The following is a 23,506-nucleotide window of genomic DNA, read 5'->3' on the forward strand; positions in this document are numbered from 1 at the left end:
CCAGGGGGCCACCAGGTTGTCCCTAATGAAAGTACAGATTGAGTGGTGGGGTCTAAGCTGCTTCCCTACCCTGGGCTGGGAACTGTCTTTTGCTCTTTGAGAACAATGTAATTAGCTCATAACCTGAAGCCTGCCACCAAGTTTGCTGCCCAGATGGTGGCATAGCCCCTTTGTCCCTCAGTTCCCACTCCAGCCCCCACACCAGCTAGACAGCATCTGACCAGGATTTGGCACAGCTGGCATCCCAAGGACTCGTGAGTCTCAGGGCTACCTCTTGCCACCCACAGGTGTCAAAGAAGAACCCAACTTCCCTCCCACTGACCCAGGCTGCCCTGAAGGTCCTCGCCCAGAAAGCCAGTGAGGCTCAGCCTCCTGTTGCCAGGACCCAACCTTCAAGTGGGGTGAGCTTGGGGAGCAGGGGAAGCAAGCCCTCAGAGCATAGAAGGCACAGGCGTGGCCTTGCATCTCAGCACCAGCACTCGCCGCCTGCCTGTGACCTCTGCACTTGGTTTGCCTCCCTGGGCCTCAGTGGCCTAACCTGTAAGAAGGAATTACAGTACCTTTTGTTGGAAGATCAAATGACACTGCATGTGCTCCCTGTCTAACACGGTGCCTGGCCCTATTGAAGTGTTCAGAAAAGACCAGATTTTGCTTGCCCTAATTTTTCCTTCCATTCCTTCTTTTACCAAATTAGGTTGACAGTGCCGTGGGAACCTTCCCTGCAACGAGTCCCCAGAGCACCCCCGTCCAGGCCAGAGGGACCAACAAGCTCAGAAAACCTAAGCTTCCTGATGGCCAGCAGGCCGCCAAAGCCCCTGGGAGCTCAGATGACAGTGAGGACAGCAGCGACAGCTCTTCAGGGAGCGAGGAAGATGCTGAAGGGCCTCAGGTGGCCAAGTCAGCCCACAGGCTAGGTAAGGGTGCCCAGGGGAAAGGCAAGGCTGGGCCAGGAGGCGGGTGGAGTCTGTCCTGGTGGAGCCATAGCTCTGGCCTCAGCTCTGCATCTAAGACTTGTTCTATGCCCTTGGCTGAGCCTGGGCCTCAGTTTCCCCACCTGTACAATTTCATGAGGAAGTCAGTCTAAATTATTTCAGAGACCTGACTTTGCTGTTTGACCGCTCTCCGCTTTTTGGTGTCAGATTCCGTTCACTGACTCCCCAAAACTCCAGGGCCATGTTTCTGGAACAGGGGAAAGCAGGGAAATAGAAATGAGGCCTCAGGAATTAGAAAGAAGGCTTTGGCATTCAGATGTCTCACCTGGCATACTGTGAATAGCATCGAGTGTGCAAGGAGCATTAGAAGCAGTGGAAGACTTGGGGTGGGGGTGAGGGACCTGCAGAGAGACCCAGGCCTTCCTGAAGGGCTCTGCCCTGCCTGGCTGGCAGGGACCACCTGGGGCTACCAGCAGGATACTGTACTTCTCCAGTAGGTCCCACCCCCTCCAGGACGGAGACCCTGGTGGAGGAGACCACAGCAGAATCCAGCGAGGATGATGTCGTGGCACCATCCCAGGTAACTGCAAGGGAGAGGGCTGGCCTAGCAGCCTTAGGGTGGAGCCCTAGGCCAGGCTCCTGTCTACCTCATCCCTCAGGTCAGGGGTCTGGGCTCCCTGTCTTCACAGAGGTCTTGGGCAAGGTCCTGCCTGGGAAGTACCAGCTGTGGCCCAGCCTACAGGCTGCATCCAGGCTGTCTCCCTCCCGGCATAGAGCCCTGAGTAGCTGACCCTTGGGGTCTGTAGAAGGGATTGACCTTGATTCTGGGTGGTGTCCGGAAAAAACATTCTTTAGCAGACTTCATTTAAAGTTACTGTCTGTATGTGGCAAAAGCTAGTAATTTTCCATTTGCATTAATAATAAATTTCCTTTTTAAATGTGCCTGTCTAGAAATTGTATTAATTAAAATAGTTCAGGAGGCACACACCAAGGGCTGAAGGGCTACTCTGTGCCTTGCCACCCACAGGGCGGGGTGATTCTAGAGGCCCCAGGCTGCTTTCCTCACAACAGGCCATGACTTGGGCTGGGTTGGAGGGTGGAGTGCAGCTAGCAGCCTCTTTCACATTGGGCTTCTTCAGTCTCTCCTCTCAGGTTATGTGACCCCTGGACTAACCCTGGCCAATTCCCAGGCCTCAAAAGCCACTCCCAAGCCAGACTCCAACCTTTCAGTTTCCTCTGCTCTGGCCACCAAAGATGACCCAGATAGCAAGCAGGAGGCAAAGCTCCAACAAGCAGCAGACACCTTGTCCCCTAAAACAGGTGAGTTGAGGTCTGCAGGAGGGACACAGCAAGACACACAGAGGAACAGGGCAGTGGGCCCCTTCTTGCCCTCCTGTAGCAACAGTCCTCCCAGTATGGTCCTGTCTGCCACCAGAGCCTCTCCAAGTGAGACCTTGTGGCCCTGCATTGGGCCTGGAGATGCTCATCAAAGTTCAGGTGGAGCCAGGTTCAGCAGCACACACCTGTAATCCTAGCACTTTGGGAGGCCAAGGTGGGAAGATTGCTTGAGCCCAGGAGTTCAAGACCAGCCTGGGCAACACAGGGAGACCCTGTCTCTAAAATTTCTTTTAATTAGCTGGTGTGATGGTCCACGCTTGTATTCCCAGCTACTTGAGAGGCCGAGGCAGGAGAATCACTTGAGGCCAGGAGGTTGAGGCTATAGTGAGCCATGGTTATGCCACTGCACTCTGGCCTGGGTGACACAGTGAGACCCTGTCTCAAAAAAAGTACAAGTGGGCCCCATGCCCCAGACAGCCTGGAAGTGGGGGTATATCCAGGCCTGGGTGATGCTAACGCACCAAATAGGATAACCCCTACCTCAGAGGAAGCCATGTCTTTTGGCTTGTGAAGCAAGCATTGGCTCTCTCCAGCCATCCTCATCAACTTTTCTTCCCCGTAAATAGGCTCACAGTGTGGGTTGTGGGCCATGGGCCTCAGAGGATAGCTCAGACAATAGGCTGAGAGTCATGTTTGGAGGACATTCAGCACATGCGGGAGACTCCAGACAAGAGGCTGGCCCCAGGCTGTTCTGACTCTAAAGCCTTGGAAATCCCCTGGCCACTCTGGGTCTCTGTGTCTTAACCATACAAAGCAGGGGTTGATGTATCCAGTCTGTGTCAAGGCATGGCACATGTAGAAAATAGTCACCTGGTATTTGGAAGTCATACTGGAATACTCAAGCCAACATGGGGCATCCACTATCTCTGAGTCTGCTAGAGCTAAGGGTCAAATATATCCCAGCTGGGCACACCTAGTACAGCTCCAGGGCTTCCCCAGCCTTGGTGTTCTGGGTGTTTGCAGACAAGAAGCAGAGACGTGAGCCAGGTGTTGTGGCTCACACCTGTAATCCCAGCACTTTGGGAGGCCAAGGTGGGCAGATCTCTTGAGATCAGGAGTTTGAGACCAGCCTGGCCAACATGGTGAAACCCCGTCTCTACTAAAAGTACAAAAAAACTAGCCAGCGTGATGGCAGACACCTGTAGTTCCAGCAACTGGGGAGATTGAGGCAGGAGAATTGCTTGAACCCAGGAGGTGGAGGTTGCAGTGAGCCAAGATTGCACCACTGCACTCCAGTCTGCTCAACAAAGAAAAACTAAAATAAAAAAAAAAAAAAAAAAGGCAGCAGAAAGGTAGGCTCTGGGGAGAGAGGTTGCCAGGGCTAACTGCCCTCCCCAGCTTTCCTCTCCAGTTGGCTCCTGCCCTCTTGAAGAATCACCCAAGGATGGAATTGGGCCTCCAGCCATCTTGGGGCCTCCTTGCTTGACCTGGCTTGCCCCTGCCCTGCCCAGCCTACCTCCCCCAGCCTACCACACCCTAGAGAGCCAAAAGTTGCTAGAGATGCTGGGTGGGGTTGGGGGGCCAGGCTTACCACATGCTGCAGGGGGCAGCCCTAGCCTCAGTGTGACATGGAGTGTTCACCTGGGCCTTCCTCCAGGTGAACACCTCCAGGGCCAAACCACCAAGCCACCTTTCAGAGCCTAGCATGCAGGAGTGTTGCGCCCATGAGACCCAGAATGGGGCAGAGACCTCCAAGTCACCTGGGAAGTTAGAGGTGGCAAGGGGATGCAGTGATGGGGCTTTCAGCCACAGCTTGCCCCAGGCTAGGTCAGAAGAGGAATTGCTGCTCACTTTCTTCCCCAGCGTTCTTTGTGAGAGGCGGTGCGACAAGGAGACATTTTAGAGGGGGCTGTGGAAGGTTTTTTTTTTACACGTGTAGTCAGCACACAATTATCAGAGGCAAGCAGAGGCGTGGAAAATTCTAAACAAAGGCTGTACCAGAAGTCTCTCTGGCAGGCAGTAAACCTGCTTAGTCAGCCACCACGTGTATATACACTGTACCCGGCACTCCCCACCTTACCTGGACCCCTTGACCAGGAAGGGCCAAGTGTGGGTAGTCATGAATTGAATGACTGCATGGCCTCTGCTTTCATTATAAATCTAGTGTTTCATAGGGAGCCTTGCTGTTCATCTACCCCTCAGATTATAGACAGGGAAACTGAGGTTCTGGGAGATCGGTCCTGGCCAGAATCACACTGAAAGTTAGTGGGAAAGTCAGATATAGTACCCAGGTCTCCTTCCTCCCAGCTCCAGACTCCATCTCCCTCCTGTCTGACTTCATTTCATTGATAGATTTCAGGCCCTTTCATTAACACTGTAGAGTCATTTTCTGTCCCCTACCCTAACTTCAGTTTTTAGTGTAAAGAGACAGGGAAAAGCTGTAAGTTAGAAACGAAGTCAGAATGTGAAAATAGTGGAAAGGTGTGAGCTTAGGAGACCAGCTGGGGCAGAGTGACCGCCAAGCATTACTCTCCCCATCTCTGTAAGAAAAGGCGGAGTCACTCACTGCACCCTCTTCGCTCTTAGGTACTGTAAGATTTATCCCCCAACTATCCCAGATCCGTGACCCCACATTCTCTCTCCATAGGTGGAAAAGAGGCTGTCTCAGACACCAGACCTCAGAAGTCCCAGAAGCCCAAGAAAGGGGCTGGGATCCCCCAGGCCTCAACTCTGGCACTGCAAAGCAACATTGCCCAGCGCCTCCTGGGCCAACCCTGGCCCCTGAGCGAGGCCCAGGTGCAGGCCTCGGTGATGAAGGTCCTGACTGAGCTGCTGGAGCAGGAAAAAAAGAAGGCGGCGGATGTCACCAAGGAGAGCAGCAGGAAGGGCTGGGAGAGCCGCAAGCGGAAGCTGTCTGGAGACCAGCCTGCTGCGAGGAACAAGAAGAAAAAGCTGGGGGCCGGAGAAGGTGGGGAGGCCTCTGTCTCTCCGGAAAAGGCCTCCATGACTTCCAAGGGAAAAGCAAAGAGAGACAAAGCAAGTGGTGGCATCAAGGAGAAGAAGGGGAAGGGGCCTCTTGGCTCCCAAGGGGTGAAGGACAAACCAGAAGAGGAGCTTCAGAAGGGGATGGGGAAGGTTGAAGGTGGAGATCAAAGCAACCCAAAGAGCAAGAAGGAGAAGAAGAAATCGGACAAGAGTGAGTGACCACTTCTCTGGCCCCACACCGAGAGCTGCTGGGCACCTCATGGGGGCAGGAGGGACCCTGAGCCAGCACCTAGTCTCATTTCTCCCATGTAGAAAGGAGAGGCTGAAACCAGCCTGGCCTAAAAATACAAAAAATTAGCTGGGCGTGGTGGTGGGCACCTGTAATTCCAGCTACTTGGGGAGGCTAAGGCAGGAGAATCGCTTGAACCCAGGAGGCGGAGGCTGCAATAAGCCAAGATCGCACTCTTGCACTCCAGCCTGGGAGACAGAGTGAGACTGTCAAAAAAGGCTGAGAAGTGGTTTGTCCAGAGTCATGGGGGCGCAGTTAGTGGCAAAGCCAGGACTTGGTTCCAGAGCACTAGGGCCAGCACTGCCAGGAATGCTCCAGAAGGATGAGGATTCATGTCCTCTTTCCCTGAGCCCAGTGCAGCAGATCTTGCAGGAACCTGCTTCTCCAGCCACTCCGAGTGCAGAGTAGACCAGACACCAGACTGTCAGAATCTTCATGCCAAATCCCATCTTCTCTCTAGACCTCAGTTTTCCCTCCATAGTAACACTGGCTTTCTACTGAGCTCTGTGCTAGACTCTGCATGCAGCAGGTCCTCATTTAGGTAGAAATGAAGCTCAGCAGATAGAAAACTGAGGCTCAGAGAAGTAGAGGTGCTGTTCAGGGCCACAGAGTTTTACTAGGTGGAACCAGAGTCAAACCTAGGCAGCACTCTGAAGCGCCACCCTGGATGGTGGGAAAGGGGTGTATGAGATGCCAGTAATGCCTAAAGAGCCAGCTCATTCTAGAGCAAGAGTCAGGCACCCTCAGAGCAGGATACAGGACCTGCAGCCCCTTGGCACTCAGAACTGTGCTAGATTTCCATTTACAGGGGGAATAGATAGTGTCCATTTAAAATAAAGTTGCAGTTTTAAAAAGTGAGTTGACCTAAAGAAAAATGGTAGTCATTCAGGTGGTCCATAGATGAGACAGAAATCATGAGCTGGCCCACAAGGGGCAGGTGAGCTGGCACTGCTAGGTGGTCACCAAGGCCACCAGCCTGTTTTGTTTTTATTTTTTTGAGTCAGAATCTTGCCCAGTCACCCAGGCTGGAGTGCAGTGTCATGAACGCAGCTCACTGCAACCTCAGCCTCCCAAGCTCAAGCGTCCTCTTGCCTCAACCCCACAAATCGCTGGGACCACAAGCGTGCACCACCATGCCCAACTAATTTTTGTATTTTTTGTAGAGATAGGTCACTGTGTTGCCCAAGCTGGTCTTGAGCTCCTCAGCTTGAGTGATCCACCTGCCTCAGCTTCCCAAAGTGCTGGGATTGCAAGCATGAGCCACCATGCCTGGCCCTGCCAGCCTGTTGTGATGGCTCCTGGTGATGTGGGGAGAGCTGGGAACCCAGCATCAGCAGAGACAAGTTTCACGATCCTGGGAGCCCTGCCCCTGTGCGCCTCTCAACATTGACCCCAGCACTTAGGATTACCATCTGTTGTTCAGGAAGTTTGCTTTCTTTCCTCAGGAAAAAAAGACAAGGAAAAAAGGGGAAAGAAGAAGAAAGCAAAAAAGGCCTCAACCAAAGATCCTGAGTCACTATCCCAGAAGAAAAAGAAAAAAAAGGTAGAGTGAGTTCCTGAAGGGTCTCAGGCCAGAAAACGGACCCAAACCCAAGCCCCTTCGCTCATACCCAGACCTGGTTCCTGCCCCCTTCCCCTTTCCAGGGCCTGGTGGGGGCCTCATGAGTTGTGACACACCCAGGGAAGAGGCTGGCAGGGCATGTTCCCTGAGCACGTGGAAGCCATAGAAGTGGCCTGCCACTTCTGTGAAGGGTGTTGGGGAAGGAAGGAGAGACTCCTCATAGCACAGGGAAACCAGGTAGACTGTGGAGGTTTCCAGGTGAGAGGAAGCATTGCCTGGAATGTGTGTGCCTCAGCTGGCAGGCTGGCCCTGAACAGGGGCTATCCTTACTGCCTGGTACCTCAGCACCTCAGATATAGATGAAGTTCTCCCCTTGGCCAGCAGGGCCTCAGCTGTATTTAGGAGAGCTGAACATCTGTTTGCCTCTGCCTTTGGGGGTTCCCTGAAGACCCAGTATTTGTTCTGGGGGAATTCACTAGTCCTCAGGAGGTTGGGGCAGCAGTGGGTAGGGAAAAGCTGCAGGTCTGAGCTTCTCGCACTTCCCTCCTCACAGAAGAAGACACCAGAGCAGACTGTATGATGGGCATCAGCACAAGTCACAGGTATGCTTCCCAATCATTCCTGAGCATTCGGGGCTGGAGAACAGCTCTGGCATCCGCTGTAGTCCCAGAGAGCCAGGCAGACCTGGGAAGAGAGCCTCTTCCCTGGTCGGTGGACTCCAAGGAGAAAGGAGGCGGGGGAAAGAGGTTCTATTGCCAAGGGTCCATGGGGCCAGTGGGATGACATCAGGAGCTGGCACTGCAGCGTCAGAAGGATCCAGAATGGTAATGGCAGTGGCTGACATTGAGTGTACCCTGGGTGCAGGGATTGTACATGCTTTAGGGGGTTATGCCCTGGGAGATGGAACCTGTTTGTAGGTGAGATCGGATACAGCTCGGTCTTTCCTTCATTTCTGTCGCGTTTCTTTTCCTCATGATCCTGTAACTTGGGGGCATTTCCTTTTGGGAAGGAAGATGGTTTGCTCAAGATGAGCTGTCTCCGTGGATCTATGCTTCTCTATGGAGGACAGGCCCTGCCAAGTGGTGGTGACAGTTAGCTGCTCCACTGGCTGTGATGGCTCTGCGGTCACCCAGCCTCCTGTAAATGGGGGCAAGGCAGAGCCCGCCTCCTGGGCTGGTGGTGAGGCTTATGTGAAACTAAACGCTGAAGGACTCAGCCCAGTTCCCAGAATGTTCCAATTGCTAAAAAAATGTCTGCTGTGGTTAATTCCTCTCCCCTGCAGTGGAGATGCCAGGCTTCATTTTCCTTGCAGGGGAAAAAGGTCAGAGAATCTGATGTCTGGGTGTGTTTCCTTCCCCCAGGGATTTTTCTATCCGAGTGGTGACCATCCCCCTGCCTCTGACCTCCGCGGACCTCTGCTCACCATGGGTTGGAAATAGATTGTTACCTTCCCCTCGCTCCACAGAAGATAGCCAGCTGCAGGGGTCCCTGTACTGGCCAAGCCAGTGAGCCTGCGGGGAGGCTGGTCTGAGGAGAAAGTGGGCCAGCTCCCATGACCTCGCCCTACTCCCCCAACAAGGGACGCTTCGTATAGATGTGTACAGTATGTGTATTTTTTTAAGTGACCCCTCCTTCTGCAGACCCCCCATGCCCAAAGGCCTCAGGACTTCCCACCACCTTGCTCCACAGATCCAGCTAGGCCCGACCTGTGCCTCATCCCGTGCCGCTCGGTCTCTGGCTGATCCTGAGGCTTTGTCTTCCTCTCGTCAGTTCTTTTGGTTGTATTTTTATTGGTTTTTTTTTTTTTTTTTAAAGAACTCAAAAAAATAAAAGACTTGGAGGAAAGGTTCAGGTTCCCAGTGCATCTGGGGCACAGGTTTCTTGGAAGGGACCATCTCGCCAACACTTGGGATTCCTTCTTGCATGTGTGTTGAGGCTGTAGGTGACCACGGTTAGTGGGACAGGCGGTGAGTTTGAGAAAGAGATGCAATGAAATGCCGAATTGGCAGGGAAGGCTTCCTGGATGAGGTGACATCTAAACTAAAGGATAGTCATGGTTGATTTCCTGTTGCCAGAGTAAGTCACGCAAATACCCAAAGACAAGAAATGGAAGGGGGCCTGAGAAGCCTTGAGCTAGGGGCAGGCTCTCTTGAGGTGCGTGATGGAGAATAGCTGTGGCAGACAGCAGGTCTAGGAGAATCAGGAGTGGTGAGTTGTCCCTCACATCGAGCTCACCATGGTTCTGTGGTGGGGGGGCAAGAAGCAGATGAATATGAAAGACATGACATGGGATGACGTCTTGTGTGTGGAATGAAGGAGGGGAGGGGTAGCAAAGGAGGTCTCCTGCTCCATCCTGGAAATGCAGAAGCCCACTTCCCTAGGCCCAGAATCATATAAAACACCAGGGGTGCTAGAGGCGTCTCCAAAGCTTTTGCCTCTGGAAACAGCCAGAGGTAGTGCAGAAAAGGAATGCAGGGCTGGAGGTGTTGGAGACCCTGCAGTTCTTGATGTTTGGCTCCTCTTAAAAAGACAACATCTGGCAGCAGGGGGGCTGTGCTCCCTCCTGGCAGCAACCAGATAGAGCTGAGTAGCAGTTGGCCCCTTAGGTAGGGCATGGGTGCCCAGTTCTCCACAGTCCCTCACTTCCTGTCCATCCCTGACACTGAGGCCCCGTCTTGGTTGCCATCTGTCTTCACATTCGCACTGTTCTTAGTATAGAAATGAAATTGGGGACGTAGGAAAATGAAAGCTGTACCAAGAGGAGCTTGTGCTTAAAAAACTAGGCAAGAGCTTATTTCTTTTTGGAAGTAAAGAGTGCTCGTGTGTGTTCAACATGTAGTCAAGTATATCTATGTCCAAGACTGCAGGCCTTGCAGGCATCTCTGTCAGTTCTTTGGACCGCATTGTCCCACCCAAATGACACGTTTAGGATCTTTAGTTACCTCCTTAGGATAAATGAACTGGATCCCAACAGACGAGCCAGGAGCCAGAGTGTTTCTACTTACTACTTTTTATTCTAACATGAGCTATGGCCCTGAGAGCTGATGACAAGCTCGACTGAGCAGAGGGAACCAGGGGTCAGCAGAAAGGATTATGGGTAGGGAATCTTGGCTCTTTCTTGGGGAGTGATGGAGGGGAAAGGGAAGAGAGTGGCTTGGCCTACAGGTAGATAGGCTAGGAAAGCTGAGGCCGAAGGCCAGAGGGGAGAGAACAGCAAGCCTGTCCAGCCTGGGGTCTGGGGGTAGGGTTATCCCTTCTCCCTGTGCCTTCCCACCTCATTCATGGGCCTAGATCTCGGAGCCCCGTGTCAGAGGCTGCTGTGATGTCTGTCTAGCTTCTGGCTACCTCCTGGGACCTCACACCCCTGTTGACAAATGGAGATTGGGCAGCAGGGCCCTCCTGCATCATTATCTGCTGTTCCGACTTGGTTTGTCATGTCCAGGGGTGACGGAGAGCCAGGCACCAGGTCTCATGGGATGAGGTACAGGGTGGGAGATGGGGGAGGGGCTGGGGGCCAAAGGGAGCAAGAAAGCTGTGGCTGTGCAGGGCCAGTGGGATGCTGGAGACCACCTCTGCCGTTCTCACATGGCTACTGGAGAGAGAAGCAGCAAGTTGAGGTTGGGGTCATCCATTTGTTGTCTTTGCCCCTTCCTAAAATCCTGGACCTGCAGAGCAGGTGAGGACTGTCCACCCTCCCCTGTCCCCTGCTAGGGTCCAAGTAATAACCATCATGGATTTGTATAAACCCACAGCCCCCCAACCCTCATCTGATGTTCCTCATCTGTGAAATGGTCATCCCAGGGATGTTGGAGAGTAGCCCAGGGTCACATTCCTTCACCTGCCCACAAAGGAGCTGGCCCTGCTGGGGATGAGCTGCTGGTGACCAGATGCCCCTCTGCAAGGCCCTTACCTGGGCCGAGATCCTGCTTGGTCACACCCAGCCCAGACGATGGGTCCTCCAGTTCCAGTGACTCTGCAAAGGAGCAGCAAGTCCATTTGTTACTTGAAATGCAGCCTATCCAACCCTAGATGCCTGAAGGCAGCACTTCCCACCAAAGCAGGTGCCAAGGGAAGGACAGCTGCAAACAGCAACGAAGAGGTATAATGGGGGCTTGAGTGAGAGGAGTGATGAAATGAGATGGCGGGTCTGTAGGACTCCTGGATGCTAGAGGATGGTGCATGGATGAATGAAAATCAGGTGAAAGGACTGATGGATAAGTGAACAAATGTAAGAGATGAGTGGATGTAAGAGGAGAGATGATAAATGGGTAATAGGAATGCACACATGGGTGGATGGATAAAGGGCTGGACACATGACTATGTGGCTGCCCACAGGAGCTGCCATCCCGGGTGTCCTGGCCCCTTGTGCTTCAGAGGGGATCTCTTGCTCCTCAACCTTCCTAGTACTTCCTGGTCCTCTGACACTGGCACAGTAGCCACTGCTTACCACTGCAGTTATGGTGCCCGCGGCTTCTGGTGTTGGGGACCTCTGTGCCGTTGGGGAAGACGCACCAGCAGTAGCCGATGCTCCCATAGCACTGGAGTGGCAGATAGTTGCCATTCTCGTCGCACTTGGGACGGAACGAACCCGGGTGGACATCAGGGATGTGGCTGACCTCTTCCTGGCACTTGGTCAGTGCTGAAGCGACAGGTATGATGAGGACACAGTGAGTGAGTGAGCTCTGAACCAGGGTGTGAGCAGAGCCAGAGACCCACACACCACTGCTGTGGGCCTAATGCCATCTTTCCAAGTGGCTTTACTCACTCCAGCCATTACACGGATGAGAAAACAGGCCTGAGGCCTAGACCAACAAGGTCTGAGATCAAGAAGGAAGTGAATGGCTGTGTGTCCATTTCACCTCAGAAGTTGATGACTTCTTCCGACACTCAAAGCCCATTGCAGTTTGGGGCCAGGCACAGTGGCTCATGCCTGTAAACCCATCACTTTATGAGGCTGAGGTGGGCAGATCACTTGAGGTCAGGAATTCAAGACCAGCCTGGCCAACATGGTGAAACCCAGTCTCTACTAAAACAAAAATTAGTTGGGCATGATGGTGCCTGCCTGTAATCCCAGCTACTCAGGAGGCTGAAGCAGGAGAATTGATTGAACCTGGGAGCTGGAGGACTTTGCAGTGAACCGAGATGGCACCACTGCAGTCCAGCCTGGATGACAGACTCCGTCTCAAAAAAAATAAATAAAATTACAGTTTGGAATTGTACTTGCAATTCTGATTTCTAGAGAATAGCGATGGGCATCTTGGTAAGTCTAAGCTTGCTGTTACTGGGAGTTCCCAGGCAGAAATGAGGGTTACCATTTGTTTGAGATGTCTTAGAGGGGTTTAATAAAGCATCAGCTAGGAGTTGGTAGAGGTCGCGTGTAAGGTGCCTTCTATGAATCTGATGCAGAAACTGAGGCCCCGGGCAGGATGGCCTTTGATCTACTTCAGGACCCTGAATCCCAGAAGGAAGGAGACTTGGCCCAAAGTTACATAGCCAATTAGAGACAGCACCATGCTAGAAACAGCACTGTTTGGCTTTGGGGCTAAAACCATCCTAGTCTGTGTTGTCCATGAGGTGGGAAACTTGCAAGGCTCTCTTGGCAAGCAGCTGTGACCTTGGTGCCCTCACTGGAGTTGTAGGCAGTGCTGCAACTCTGGATTACAAGGATTCCTTCCTGGGGTGTTTTGGGCTGGTTTTGCTCCAGGCCCCCTATATGGTGCCATCCTCCATGAGAGAGGTCACCTGTACCCTCTGGTGACAGGCCTTTGTGGGCCCTTAGGAACCCTTAGACAAGATGGGGATGGCCTGGGGGCAGAGGACAGCCAAACCAAGAAGGAACAGACAGGAGAGACGGAAGTGAGAGCTGAGAGGATGGGAGGGTCTGTGGTGCTGGGGCCAGGGAGTGAGACCCCCCCAGGAGAGTACCCCTGGCACCCTAAAACTCCCACTCCCTATACCTTTTGGTGGAGCCTCAGTGGGCTTTTGCTCCAGAGAGTGCTTGCTCATTTCAAACAAGAGCCAATGGTGCAGCCAGCTCTCAAAGACCTAATAGGGATAGAGACGAAGGTCAGGTTCAATGGCCACCATCAAGCCCCTACACTACCTGGCTTTTCCCCTGGGGACAGAAACATGCAGGGCCAAATAGGGCCCCAACACCTGGGTCCAGCTGCAGCCTGGTTCCCCCTTAAAGACCCATGGGGCTGAACCCACACATTCTGCAGTGTCCAAACTTTGGAAGTGCTGGTAAACACCTTCAGCTTCCTGAGAATGGCTTCCCCAGCCCACCCTCACCCCACCTCTCCCAGCCCTGCCCTACACATCAGGTGAGAGACAGTTCCCATGCAGGGGAACTTGCTGACCTTCCAGTCCATGGTCTCCATCGTGTTCTTAAGGTGTTTCAGGTTCTCTGAGAGGCTCCCCTTCAGCGGCGGATATACCTTCAGGGGGTCAGCATTCTACAGGGTAGCAGGGCAGGAAGGATGGTTCAAAAAGAGCTCTCTGGCAGGCAGTGTGACATGTGTAGCCCACATTCCCTTGGTCTTCCATTCTGAGGAATGAACCAGACCTGCACCAAGCCTAAACCCTGGACCTCAGCCATGATGGGATGGGAGCGGCGGGGTAAGAGCAGTCCAGCTGTAGAACAGCAAGACTCCAGGGCTGGGAACTGAGTTTCAGATTCCAGGCTAGCTCTACCAACAAGCCCCAGTCTCCTCCCTGCACAGGGCTGCTCAGCTTTCAAGTCTCACCTGCTCCAGAAGGTGAGGACCCAAACTTGACTGCCCCAGCTGAGTCCTCTGCCTCTTCCCTCACAAAGCCCCCTGCACTTCTGTCATCATCTGGTCAATTGTCTGTCTCCTACACTAGCCTGGGATCCCCATGGCTTCAGGAGTTGGGTCCAGTTGCTCCCCATTGTGGGCCCAGAGCTTTGCACAGTGCCTGGCACAGAATAGACATGTAGTATAAATTTGAGGCCCCAGGAGGAAAAAAAAAGGTGTCTTGAGCAAGTCACTTCCAAGCTTTGAGCCTCAGTTTCTTTTTCTTTTTCTTTTTTGACAGAGTATCTCTCTTGTCACTCAGGCTGGAGTGCAGTGGTGTGATGATCTCAGTTCACTGCAACCTCCACTCCTGGGTTCAAGCGATTCTCCTGCCTCAGCCTTCCGAGTAGCTGGGATTACAGGTGCCCGCAACCACACCCAGCTAATTTTTGTATTTTTAGTAGAGATAGGGTTTCACCATGTTGGCCAGTCTGGTCTCGAACTCCTGACTTAAGGTGATCCACCCACCTTGGCCTCCCAAAGTGCTGGGATTACAGGCATGAGCCACCGCACCCAGCCCAGCCTGTTTCTCTATCTCAAAAATGCAGAGGCCAGACTACATAGAACATTTAAGGGTCATCCTTGTATTCAGTAATCCAGAGAGCACATATTGAAAGTGCCATGAGCCAGGTATACAGGCCTTGGAGCTCAGCCTGGCCGGGGTCCTGGGTGGGCAAGCGGGGCCAGCCAGCTGGCTCCCTGTACTCACCAGGAGCAAGTGCATCACATGGTCCTCCGTCATGTTGCCATGCTTGGTGGCATTCTGCATGGGCTGTAGGAGGAAGGAACAGAAGATTACCAGCACAAGTCCCCAGAGCAGGGGAGAGGGGTGGAGCAGGTACCACTTGGTGGGATCTAGGTAAGAGTCTGAAATCCCAGGCACTTGGTCAGTGAGTCCATCTCTGCCACCTTCAAACATGAGAGCTCGAGAAAGTCACTTTAGCTTCCTGCCTCAGTGTCCTCATTGGTCAAACTGTCATAAGCTTTCCTGCCCAGAGTTTTGTCTACAGCACACTTTTGTGAATAAAAGCATTGTCGATACATGATAGCAAGGGCTTTGAGAATGGGAGGGGACAGTGAGATGCTATGGGAAATGAGTAGCACTTTGTAAACTATAGAGGGCTGAGCCTTCTTCCCAGGGATGGCACCAAGAGACTCTTCTTCACCTGCACCCTCCACACCTGGGAAGCCCTATTCTTCCTGATGCAGGCACTGTGCCTCCCCGAGCAGTAAAGGACCCCTCCCCAACTGGGCTCTCTTCCCTGCCTCTCCCTACCCCTCCCCTTGGTACTGTCCTACATCCAGGCAGGGTAACCTTGCCCCTCTCATCATACTGGGGCTGTCCTTACCTTCTGGGGCAGGCCCGCCATGGGCAGCGCCTGCATCAGCAGTGGGGTGGCCATGCGCATCTGGCTTAAAGGCTTGGCAGCTGTGGGGACAGGGAACAAGGATAAGTGTGGCCCCAGTGCCCAGGGAGAAGGGTATCAGATCCCAGGTCCAGATGAGCAGTGGCGGGAGTCCCAAACCAGAGGGAGAGGACAGTGGCCCCAGCTGGGTGCAGGGATGGCAGCGTCTGAGGTAAGGGACAGTAAGAGGTGGGGGGGTGTCAGGATGGAGTAGTGCACACACGCTTGGGAAGCTTCATGCGCAGATTCTCCAGCTGCAGGTTCTGGGAGGTGACCGTCAGTTTGTCCAGCCGGCCCTGCTGCTGGTACAGGAAGTAGGCGGTGGTGGCCTGGCCAGCCAGGAGCAGAGCCACCAGGATGGAGAAGACTGTGTACACGGCTCCGCGGCTGCACTTGCTGTGAGAGACGGGGAGGATAGGTCAGAGGAGAATCCACAGTGGTGGCTGCCCCAAGGGCTGGCTGGCAATGGGGAAATGTATCCCCCATCTCCATCAGCCCCCTAAGCCACCCCTAACAAACAGTGCACTTGAGGCACAAACAAGCTGGCTGTGGAAATGCAGCTTGAAGACCTCGCCCCACCCCTCCTTCCAACCACTGATGCACCTGAAGTCCTCCCAGGCAGAGACCGTGCAGCTGCCCTAGGCCTGAGTTGAAGAAAGAAGAGCAAAGAGCCACCACACTACTTGTCCTCTCTGGACTTTTGTGTCCTCCCTTTGCTGCGAGGATCTCCTGAGGATCAGGGCTGCCCTCAAGGGGAACGGGTTTGGTTTTGGTTTTGGTTTTCTACTGGCAGGATCAACCAGATATGTTATTTTTTTTTAATTGACAAAAAAAAAAAAATTGTATGTACTTACCAAGTAAGGGGAAGATGGTCTTCACCCATCTGCCCAACCTCCCACCCCCACAATGAGATCAGATTTAAGGAGAAAAGGAAAGGAAATGGGACCGGGACAGCAGAAAATGTGTCCCACCTGAAAAGGGGAAGTGGGGACTGGGCATTTTAGGAGTAGGTTGGGGGAGCATTGGCAACATCAGGCTGAAGTAGGGCCAGGCACCACCCACTCTAGGACCATCCTTTGCCCAGGCTCTTCATGTGTCTTTGAGCATGTCCCTGCCAATCTGTGTGCCTCTGTTCCCTTACTTGTCACATAGGTGCCCTTCACCTCTGCAATTCCAGTATTTGGTAGGCTGCTTCTTTTAAGCAAGGTCTCGCTGCCACCACCAAAGTATTTCAAATGGTAATATCCACCCTGCAGGGTGTGGGCAGGGGTCTACGTGCCTGAGCCTGCGTGGCCTGGATGAGTTTCTCACGCTCCCTGGACTCACCATCCAGGCCCTCAGACCTGTGAGCCCTTGTATCTATGGGCCTTGGATGTGATTATGGGAGTGCATGCTATGTTGCAATACAGGGGGTGTAAGGATCCTGCCCTGTATCTTGGGAGTTTCTGATTTGTTCTCTGACTCGCCCCAGGGGTGGGACTCCTAGGACCCTGCTGTGGTTTGAAGGGGTCCCCTCCAAAATCCACGTGTTGCCAATGTGAAGGTGTTGAGGCTTCTCTCTCATTAATGGGATTATGTGCCCTGTAAGAGGGCTTGACGAATGGCCAGGTGCAGTGGCTCACGCCTGTAATCCCAGCACTTTGGGAGGCTGAGGCAGGCAGATCACAAGGTCAGGAGATCGAGATCATCCTGGCCAACATGGTCTATACTAAAAATACAAAAATTAGCTGGGCATGGTGACGCGTGCCTGTCATCCCAGCTACTTGGAAGGCTGAAGCTGGAGCATCGCTTGAACTAGGAAGTAGGAGGTTGCAGTAAACTGAGATTGCACCACAGCACTCCAGCCTGGCAACAGAGTGAGACTCTGTGTCCAAAATAAAAGAGGACTTGATGGAAGGAATTGGTTCTCTCTTGCCCTTCTGCTTTCCACCATGTGAGGACACATCAAGGAAGTCCCTCACCAGGCCGGGCACAGTGGCTCACACCTGTAATTCCAGCACTTTGGGAGGCTGAGGCGGGTGGATTACTTGAGGCCAGGAGTTGAAGACCATGTTGGCTTCAAGTAATCCACCCGCCTCAGCAAAACCCTGTCTCTACAAAACATACAAAAAAAAATTAGCCAGGCATGGTGGCACGCACCTCTAGTCCCACCTACTTGGGAGGCTGAGGTGGAAGAATCACTTGAACCTGATAGGCAGAGGTTGCCGTGAGCCAAGATTGCTCCACTGCACTCCAGCCTGGGTGACAGAAGGAGACTGTCTCAAAAAAAAAAAAAAAAAAGGGCTGGGTGCGGTGGCTCACGCCTGTAATCCCAGCACTTTGGGAGGCCAAAGCGGATGGATCACAAGGTCAGGAGATGGAGACCATCCTGGTCAACATGGTGAAACCCTGTCTCTACTAAAAATACAAAAAATTAGCTGGGCATGGTGGCTCGTGCCTGTGATCCCAGCTACTCAGGAGGCTGAGGCGGGAGAATCGCCTGAACCCAGGAGGCGGAGGTTGCGGTGAGCCAAGATCACGCCATTGCACTCCAGCCTGGGTAACAAGAGTGAAAACTCCGTCTCAAAAAAAAAGGAAAGCTAGGCTGGGTGTGGTGGTTCACACCTGTAATCCCAGCATTTTGGGAGGCCAAGGCAGGAGGATCACCTGAGGTCAGGAGTTCGAGACCAGCCTGGCCAACATGGTGAAACCCCATCTCAACTAAAAATATAAAAATTAGCTGGGCGTGGTCTTGGGCACTTGTAATCCCAGCTACTCAGGAGTCTAAGGAGAAGAATTGCTTGAACCTGGGAGGTGGAGGTTGCAGTGAGCCGAGATCACACCACTGCACTCCAGCCTGGGGAATAGAGTGAGACTGTGTCTCTAAAAAGAAAAAAACAACACACACAGAGACACACACAAACACACAAAAAGAAAGCCCCTCCAGAACTGTGAGAAATAAATTCGTTTTTGATAAATTACACAGTCGGTAGTATTCTGTTAAAGTGGCACAAAATGGACTAAGACCCATTGGGGACTGCCAGGATAAGGCTAAACCCTGCCTACGCCTGGATGGTTTGGGAAACTCCAGGAGACCTTTCTGCCTGGTAACCCATGACATCACAGACTGCCTTATTCTCATTGGCTTGCTGCTTGCCAGTCTGTGCTTTGGGCTAAGGTCCAGCCCAAGGGAGAGTTATTCTGGAAGGAAACAGCAAAATCTCAACGCCGGGAAAGTGGAGAGACCAGATAGGAAGGGAAAACAAATTCTATTTCTTGGCCTTCCCAAGAAATAGCGGTACCCTGGCCTGAGTTCAGGCTCTCCAGCCTTATCTTCCACCTGTTCAGTGCTTCTGCAACCCCACACACAATTCTAGTCCCATCTGTACCTCCCACATGTGACATGGGGAAGTACCTTCTCCTCTCTGCACCACAGTTCCTCAGAAGGCCTAAGAATCTAGAGATTCACCCCGAAGACAAGACCACATAACCTGGATTGGAATCCTGGCTCTGGGGAGTCCTTTGGTTCTGGGACCATCTAAGCTGCTTAACCCTCTGTGTGAGTAAATCTGGGTAAGAACATCTGCTCCAAAGGCTGTTACGTTAAATCAGATGATGAGGGTAAAGCTCTTGGCTCCACACCTAGCACATTGTTAGCACTCTATAAATAAATTACACTCAGTGAGATTCTCAGGGGAGTTCGTAGTTAAGTTTAGCATCTGCTTTTCTTCCTCTTTATGCATCTTGAACGCCTGCCCCTTGTTCTGGTAGAGTGCCAACTCTTGTCACCCCCCTCCCTTTATTTCCTCATTTACACTACCTTCTGGAATTTAAAAAAAACAAAGTCAGGAGCCAACCAGAGCTACCAAGAATCATGACACAGGTGTTGCCAGGCAGAAGTGTTCACAAAAGCCTCCAAAACAGGTTCCAGTCTGGAATGGCCTAAGCACACATGGCCAGCTTTAGAAGCAGTAACTGAATAAAGAGAAAACTAGACAAGGATTAGACAAGGGGGCATGCTCTCTGAACACTGAGCCCACCTGGGTCTGTAAGTCACTGGGTGGTCTGAGCTCAGAGGGGTCCCACCTCCCCTTCCCACAAAATGCACCTCTAAAAGGGGGCTAGATGGAGGTGTGAGCTCACACCTTGATATCAGACTAGCCCTGGTTCAAATTCTGCCTCCGACCACTCACTAGCTATGATTACTTGGGTAAGTCACTTACCAATGTGAGCCTCAATTTCCTCTTCTGTAAAAAGGGTCCATAAAAGTACCTAACTCATAGGGTGACTGTGAGAATTAAAATTGAGGTTAGCCTTTAGGTATGTGTCCTACAAATAATCACAGTACTAACTAATGGTGGCTGAGGCCTGGTGACAGGTACACAGTGGATGGGAACTATTATGGCTATTATTATTATTACTGAGGCTCACGGAGAGGCAGTGATTTATCCAAGGTTACCCATGGCCTAGACCAGAATCCAGTCCTCACAAAGGAGTCTGCCCTCCTTGCTGTGGGATTCCCTGGGGTTTTCACAGGCCACAGCTCTAATGGTCTGCATCAAGTTACCTTGTTCCCCGGAACGAAGAGGGCTCTCTCAAACCCCATTCTGCCTGGCAACAGCTGACATCACACCTAGCCGTAAGTCCCTGTAGATTCCAAATGGCTTTTTGGAGACTGTAGGTAGCAGGAGCATTGGGGTAATAGCCTTCTAGCCCTTTTTAAGGGAAACACATGGGTGAGGCTATTTAGGGGCTGGGAGGCGGGACCTGGGGTCCTCTGGATGGCTGTGCTGGCCTCTGGCTGCAAGGGAGAGGGGCACAGGCAGGGACATGACCCCCATCAACCCTGAGTCCCCTCCAGAAATTTAACCAGATCCTGTCCCTCCTTTCTTGCCTGCCCCCAGCATCTCGCAATCCCTCCTGTGATGGCAGACATTTCCATCTACTCTACAGACACCTGCAAGTATCATTCCCCTGATCCGTGGTAATCAGGAGGGAACTCTGCAAAGAACTGCTTCTACCATCCTCTTTTAGAAACCCTGTTTCTCAGTTGAGCGCGGTGGCTCACTCCTGTAATCTCAGCACTTTGGGAGGCTGAGGCAGGTGGAGGCAGGCGGATCACGAGGTCAGGAGTTCAAGACCAGCCTGACTAACATGGTGAAACCTCGTCTCTACTAAAAATACAAAAATTAAATGGGCGTGGTGGTGTGTGCCTGTAATCCCAGCTATTCAGGAGGCTGAGGCAGGAGAATCACTTGAACCCAAGAGGCGGAGGTTGCAGTGAGCTGAGATTGCGCCACTGCAATCCAGCCTGGTTGAAAGAGTGAGACTGTCTCAAAAAAAAAAGAAAGAAACCCTGTTTCTCCACTGGGATCTTGAACATTTTCAAAGTCTGTTCCAAGGTGTTTATTTTTATTTATTTTATTTTTTGAGACACAGTGTTACTCTGTTGCCCAAGCTGGGGTACAGTGGCGCCATTTTGGCTCACTGCCAAGACGATTCAAGTGATCCTCATGCCTCAACCTCGCGAGTAGCTGGGACTACATGTGTACACCACCACACCTGGCTAAGTTTTGTATTTTTAGTAGAGATGGGATTTCAACATATTGGCCAGTCTGTTCTCGAACTCCTGGCCTCAGGTGATCTGCCCACCTCAACCTCCCAAAGTGCTGGGGTTACAAGCGAGAGCCACCACACCCAACCTGGTCCAAGGTCTTGAACCTAGCATCACGGCCCAGCCTCAGGGGGGTCTGCAAAGCCCCTGGATAGCATGTGAAACTCTAGGGAGAGAATCCAGGCTCTCTTCTGCTTATCAGAAGGAGGGGGTCTGATGCAAGGAAAGTTACAAACTCCTGCTCTAAAGGAACCCCCTCATTTGCCAAGAGAGGGAGCGGGAACCCAGAGCAGGCCAAAGACTTGCTCAAAATCACCCAAAAAGTTACTGTTAGAGCCAGAGCCTGAATCCCTCTTTCCTGTGACTCCTGGCCAGTGCTTCTTCCAGCATATGCACACAGCTCTGCAGTCCAGGATTTGTGTGCCCTTTCTTGGTGCTCACACGTACCTCTCAGGGGCTCCAGGGCGCTGGCCCAACATGGGCAGTTGCTCATTGTTGGAGATAAGGTCGCGCTGGTCGTCCATGACTCTGGCTTCTGATCTTCCCAACAGTTCCTGCTGCTGCTGCTGCTGCTGCTGCTGTGTATATGGGACCCTGAACCCCTGGCTCACCTCTTAAAGTTGGTGCTGGGGAGAAACCTGATTCGTCCACAGGAGGCCACTCCCCCCGACTTGGTAGATGTGGAAGTGAAAGCCACAAAGCTGGAAATACCCCACTTTGGTGAAGCTGCCTTTTGCGGGGCAGGATGTGGAGCCGGGGTGCTCCCCAGGCAGGTAGAAAGGCCAGCGTGATCCCATTGGCTGCCCAAGGCCCTCATCACTTGTTTCTGGGCAGACCTTTGGATTCATAAGGCTCTTCGGATGCTTCAAGAAACAGGCAAATGTCTACTTCCTAGACAGGAAAGCACTTTGAAGCAGAAGTCGCCTTTGTTTGTCTCCCCTTCTCATCTGCAGATGAGTGGACGCAGAGAGGGGCTGTGCCCCCTCCGTGAGCTTAGACAAACCCTCTTCTCTAGCCTCAGTTATGTCATCTCAAAAATGCAGAGGAAGTTTGGACTACCTACTGGGGAAAAAGCCTTTCTTTTCTTTCCCTGTTTAGGTTCTTGGTTGAGACATTCTTCTAAAAACAAAAGTTAACAAAAGAAAAACCAGCCGGCCGGGCGCGGTGGCTCAATCCTGTAATTCCAGCACTTTGGGAGGCCGAGGCGGGTGGATCACGAGGTCGGCAGATCGAGACCATCCTGGTCAACATGGTGAAACCCCGTCTCTACTAAAAATTACAAAAAATTAGCTGGGCACGGTGGCGTGTGCCTGTAATCCCAGCTACTCAGGAGGCTGAGGCAGGAGAATTGCCTGAACCCAGGAGGCTGAGGTTGTGGTGAGCCGAGATCGCACCATTGCACTCCAGCCTGGGTAACAAGAGTGAAACTCCATCTTAAAAAAAGAAAGAAAAACCAGCCAAACTTTATTAACATGTGCCGTACCCATCATGCAGGAGAGGCCTCAGTTGAAAAGTATTTCTCTTTCAAGGCAGTGGCTTAGGGGTCTTGCTTAAGTAGTATTTTAACAAAGAGCCATAAGTCCCATAGAGTGACAGGACAGAGAAGAAGATATCTTCAGGGTCCCAAAAGGAGGGAAATGTAGGAAGACAAATGTAAGGGAAGAGCCAAGTCTGATCCGGATCCTCTGAGTTCTGCTTCTGAGCTGATCAAGGCAGAGAGGAGGGGCAGAGGGTACCCCTGGGTTTTATCCTTTTGCCTTTAATTAAAATCCGCAGGGTTTTAGAGAGGAAGATTTTGGTTTCCTTCAAACCTAAGAGTCCGTGGTTTTCAGACTCTGGCACTCAGACTTGCCTCCACTTACTAAGCCCTGCTTCGTGCCAGGCACCGTGTGCATGCTTTGTTCCTGTAATCTTCACAGAGGCCCTCTGAGGAGTGTTTCATCATCTCCATTTACAGAGAGGGACACAGGGGCTCTTGTCCAGGATCTCACCTCCAGGAAGTGGTGGAGCCTGCGTTTTCAACCACTTTACTCCTCTGCCTCCTTGTGTGGTTCAAATCCAGGAGAACAGGGGCCGGTGCAGGAAGGGAAGAAGACGGCCTAGGAAAGGGTTCCTGGGAGGTGTGACTGTGTTGAAAAGGCTCCTGTGCTGTGATACAGTGAAAAACATCTCTGCTCTCTGTCCCCGATTCCTGACTCAAGGACCACTAAGAGCCATAGAATCTCCAGAATGAGGCCAGGTGTGGTGGCTCACACCTGTAATCCCAGCACTTTGGGAAGCTGAGGCAGGAGAATAACTTGAAGTTAGGAGTTCGAGACTTGCCTGGCCAACATGGTGAAACCTTGTCTCTACAAAAAATGTAAAAATTAGCCGGGTGTGGTAGCACATGCCTGTAATCCCAGCTACTTAAGAGGCTGAGGCAAGAGAATTGCTTGAACCCAGGAGGTGGAGGCTACAGTGAGCCAAGATCGCACCACTGCACTCCAGCCTGGGTGACAGAGCAAGACTCTGTCTCAAAAAAAAAAAAAAAAAAAAAAAGGCATCCCCTGAGTGAGAAGAATGTCTTTTTTTATATATTCAGGAAATG

At 52.3% G+C, this 23,506-nt stretch overlaps 2 protein-coding genes across 34 annotated transcripts in view; one reads left to right on the forward strand and one right to left on the reverse strand.

The window, feature by feature from the left end:
- TCOF1 (treacle ribosome biogenesis factor 1) overlaps nucleotides 1–12,324 on the forward strand; it is a 44,864-nt gene extending 32,540 nt beyond the window's left edge. For 5 of the 32 annotated variants that reach the window (XM_035288451.3, XM_035288479.3, XM_078362974.1 and 2 more), the window contains 8 exons: nucleotides 288–401; nucleotides 695–914; nucleotides 1,427–1,512; nucleotides 2,072–2,252; nucleotides 4,918–5,466; nucleotides 6,990–7,086; nucleotides 7,657–7,707; nucleotides 8,467–12,324. In XM_035288451.3, coding sequence (XP_035144342.1) covers nucleotides 288–401; nucleotides 695–914; nucleotides 1,427–1,512; nucleotides 2,072–2,252; nucleotides 4,918–5,466; nucleotides 6,990–7,086; nucleotides 7,657–7,707; nucleotides 8,467–8,614 — 1,446 coding nt within the window. In that variant the 3' untranslated portion in view covers nucleotides 8,615–12,324. Of the gene's footprint in view, nucleotides 1–287; nucleotides 402–694; nucleotides 915–1,426; nucleotides 1,513–2,071; nucleotides 2,253–4,917; nucleotides 5,467–6,989; nucleotides 7,088–7,656; nucleotides 7,708–8,466 lie in introns of those variants that run through there. The other 27 variants (XM_035288440.3, XM_078362928.1, XM_078362964.1 and 24 more) reach the window with 11 other exon arrangements.
- Nucleotides 10,100–21,513, reverse strand: CD74 (CD74 molecule). Of its 2 annotated transcripts, none has more exons than XM_008987870.5 (8): nucleotides 21,367–21,513; nucleotides 15,550–15,722; nucleotides 15,270–15,349; nucleotides 14,630–14,692; nucleotides 13,465–13,560; nucleotides 13,063–13,150; nucleotides 11,016–11,078; nucleotides 10,100–10,694 (listed from the first exon to the last, which is right to left on the reverse strand). In XM_008987870.5, the coding sequence occupies exons 1-8, from the start codon at nucleotides 21,441–21,443 to the stop codon at nucleotides 10,687–10,689; spliced, it is 648 nt and encodes a 215-aa protein (XP_008986118.1). In that variant the 5' UTR covers nucleotides 21,444–21,513; the 3' UTR covers nucleotides 10,100–10,686. The 2 variants fall into 2 exon arrangements, with proteins under 2 accessions (XP_008986118.1, XP_008986108.1); XM_008987860.5 differs by having other exon boundaries at nucleotides 10,100–10,697; nucleotides 21,367–21,478.
- Nucleotides 21,514–23,506: the final 1,993 nt, after the last annotated feature.

The sequence above is a fragment of the Callithrix jacchus genome, chromosome 2, assembly GCF_049354715.1.
Source record: "Callithrix jacchus isolate 240 chromosome 2, calJac240_pri, whole genome shotgun sequence".
Taxonomy (NCBI): Eukaryota; Metazoa; Chordata; class Mammalia; order Primates; family Cebidae; genus Callithrix; species Callithrix jacchus.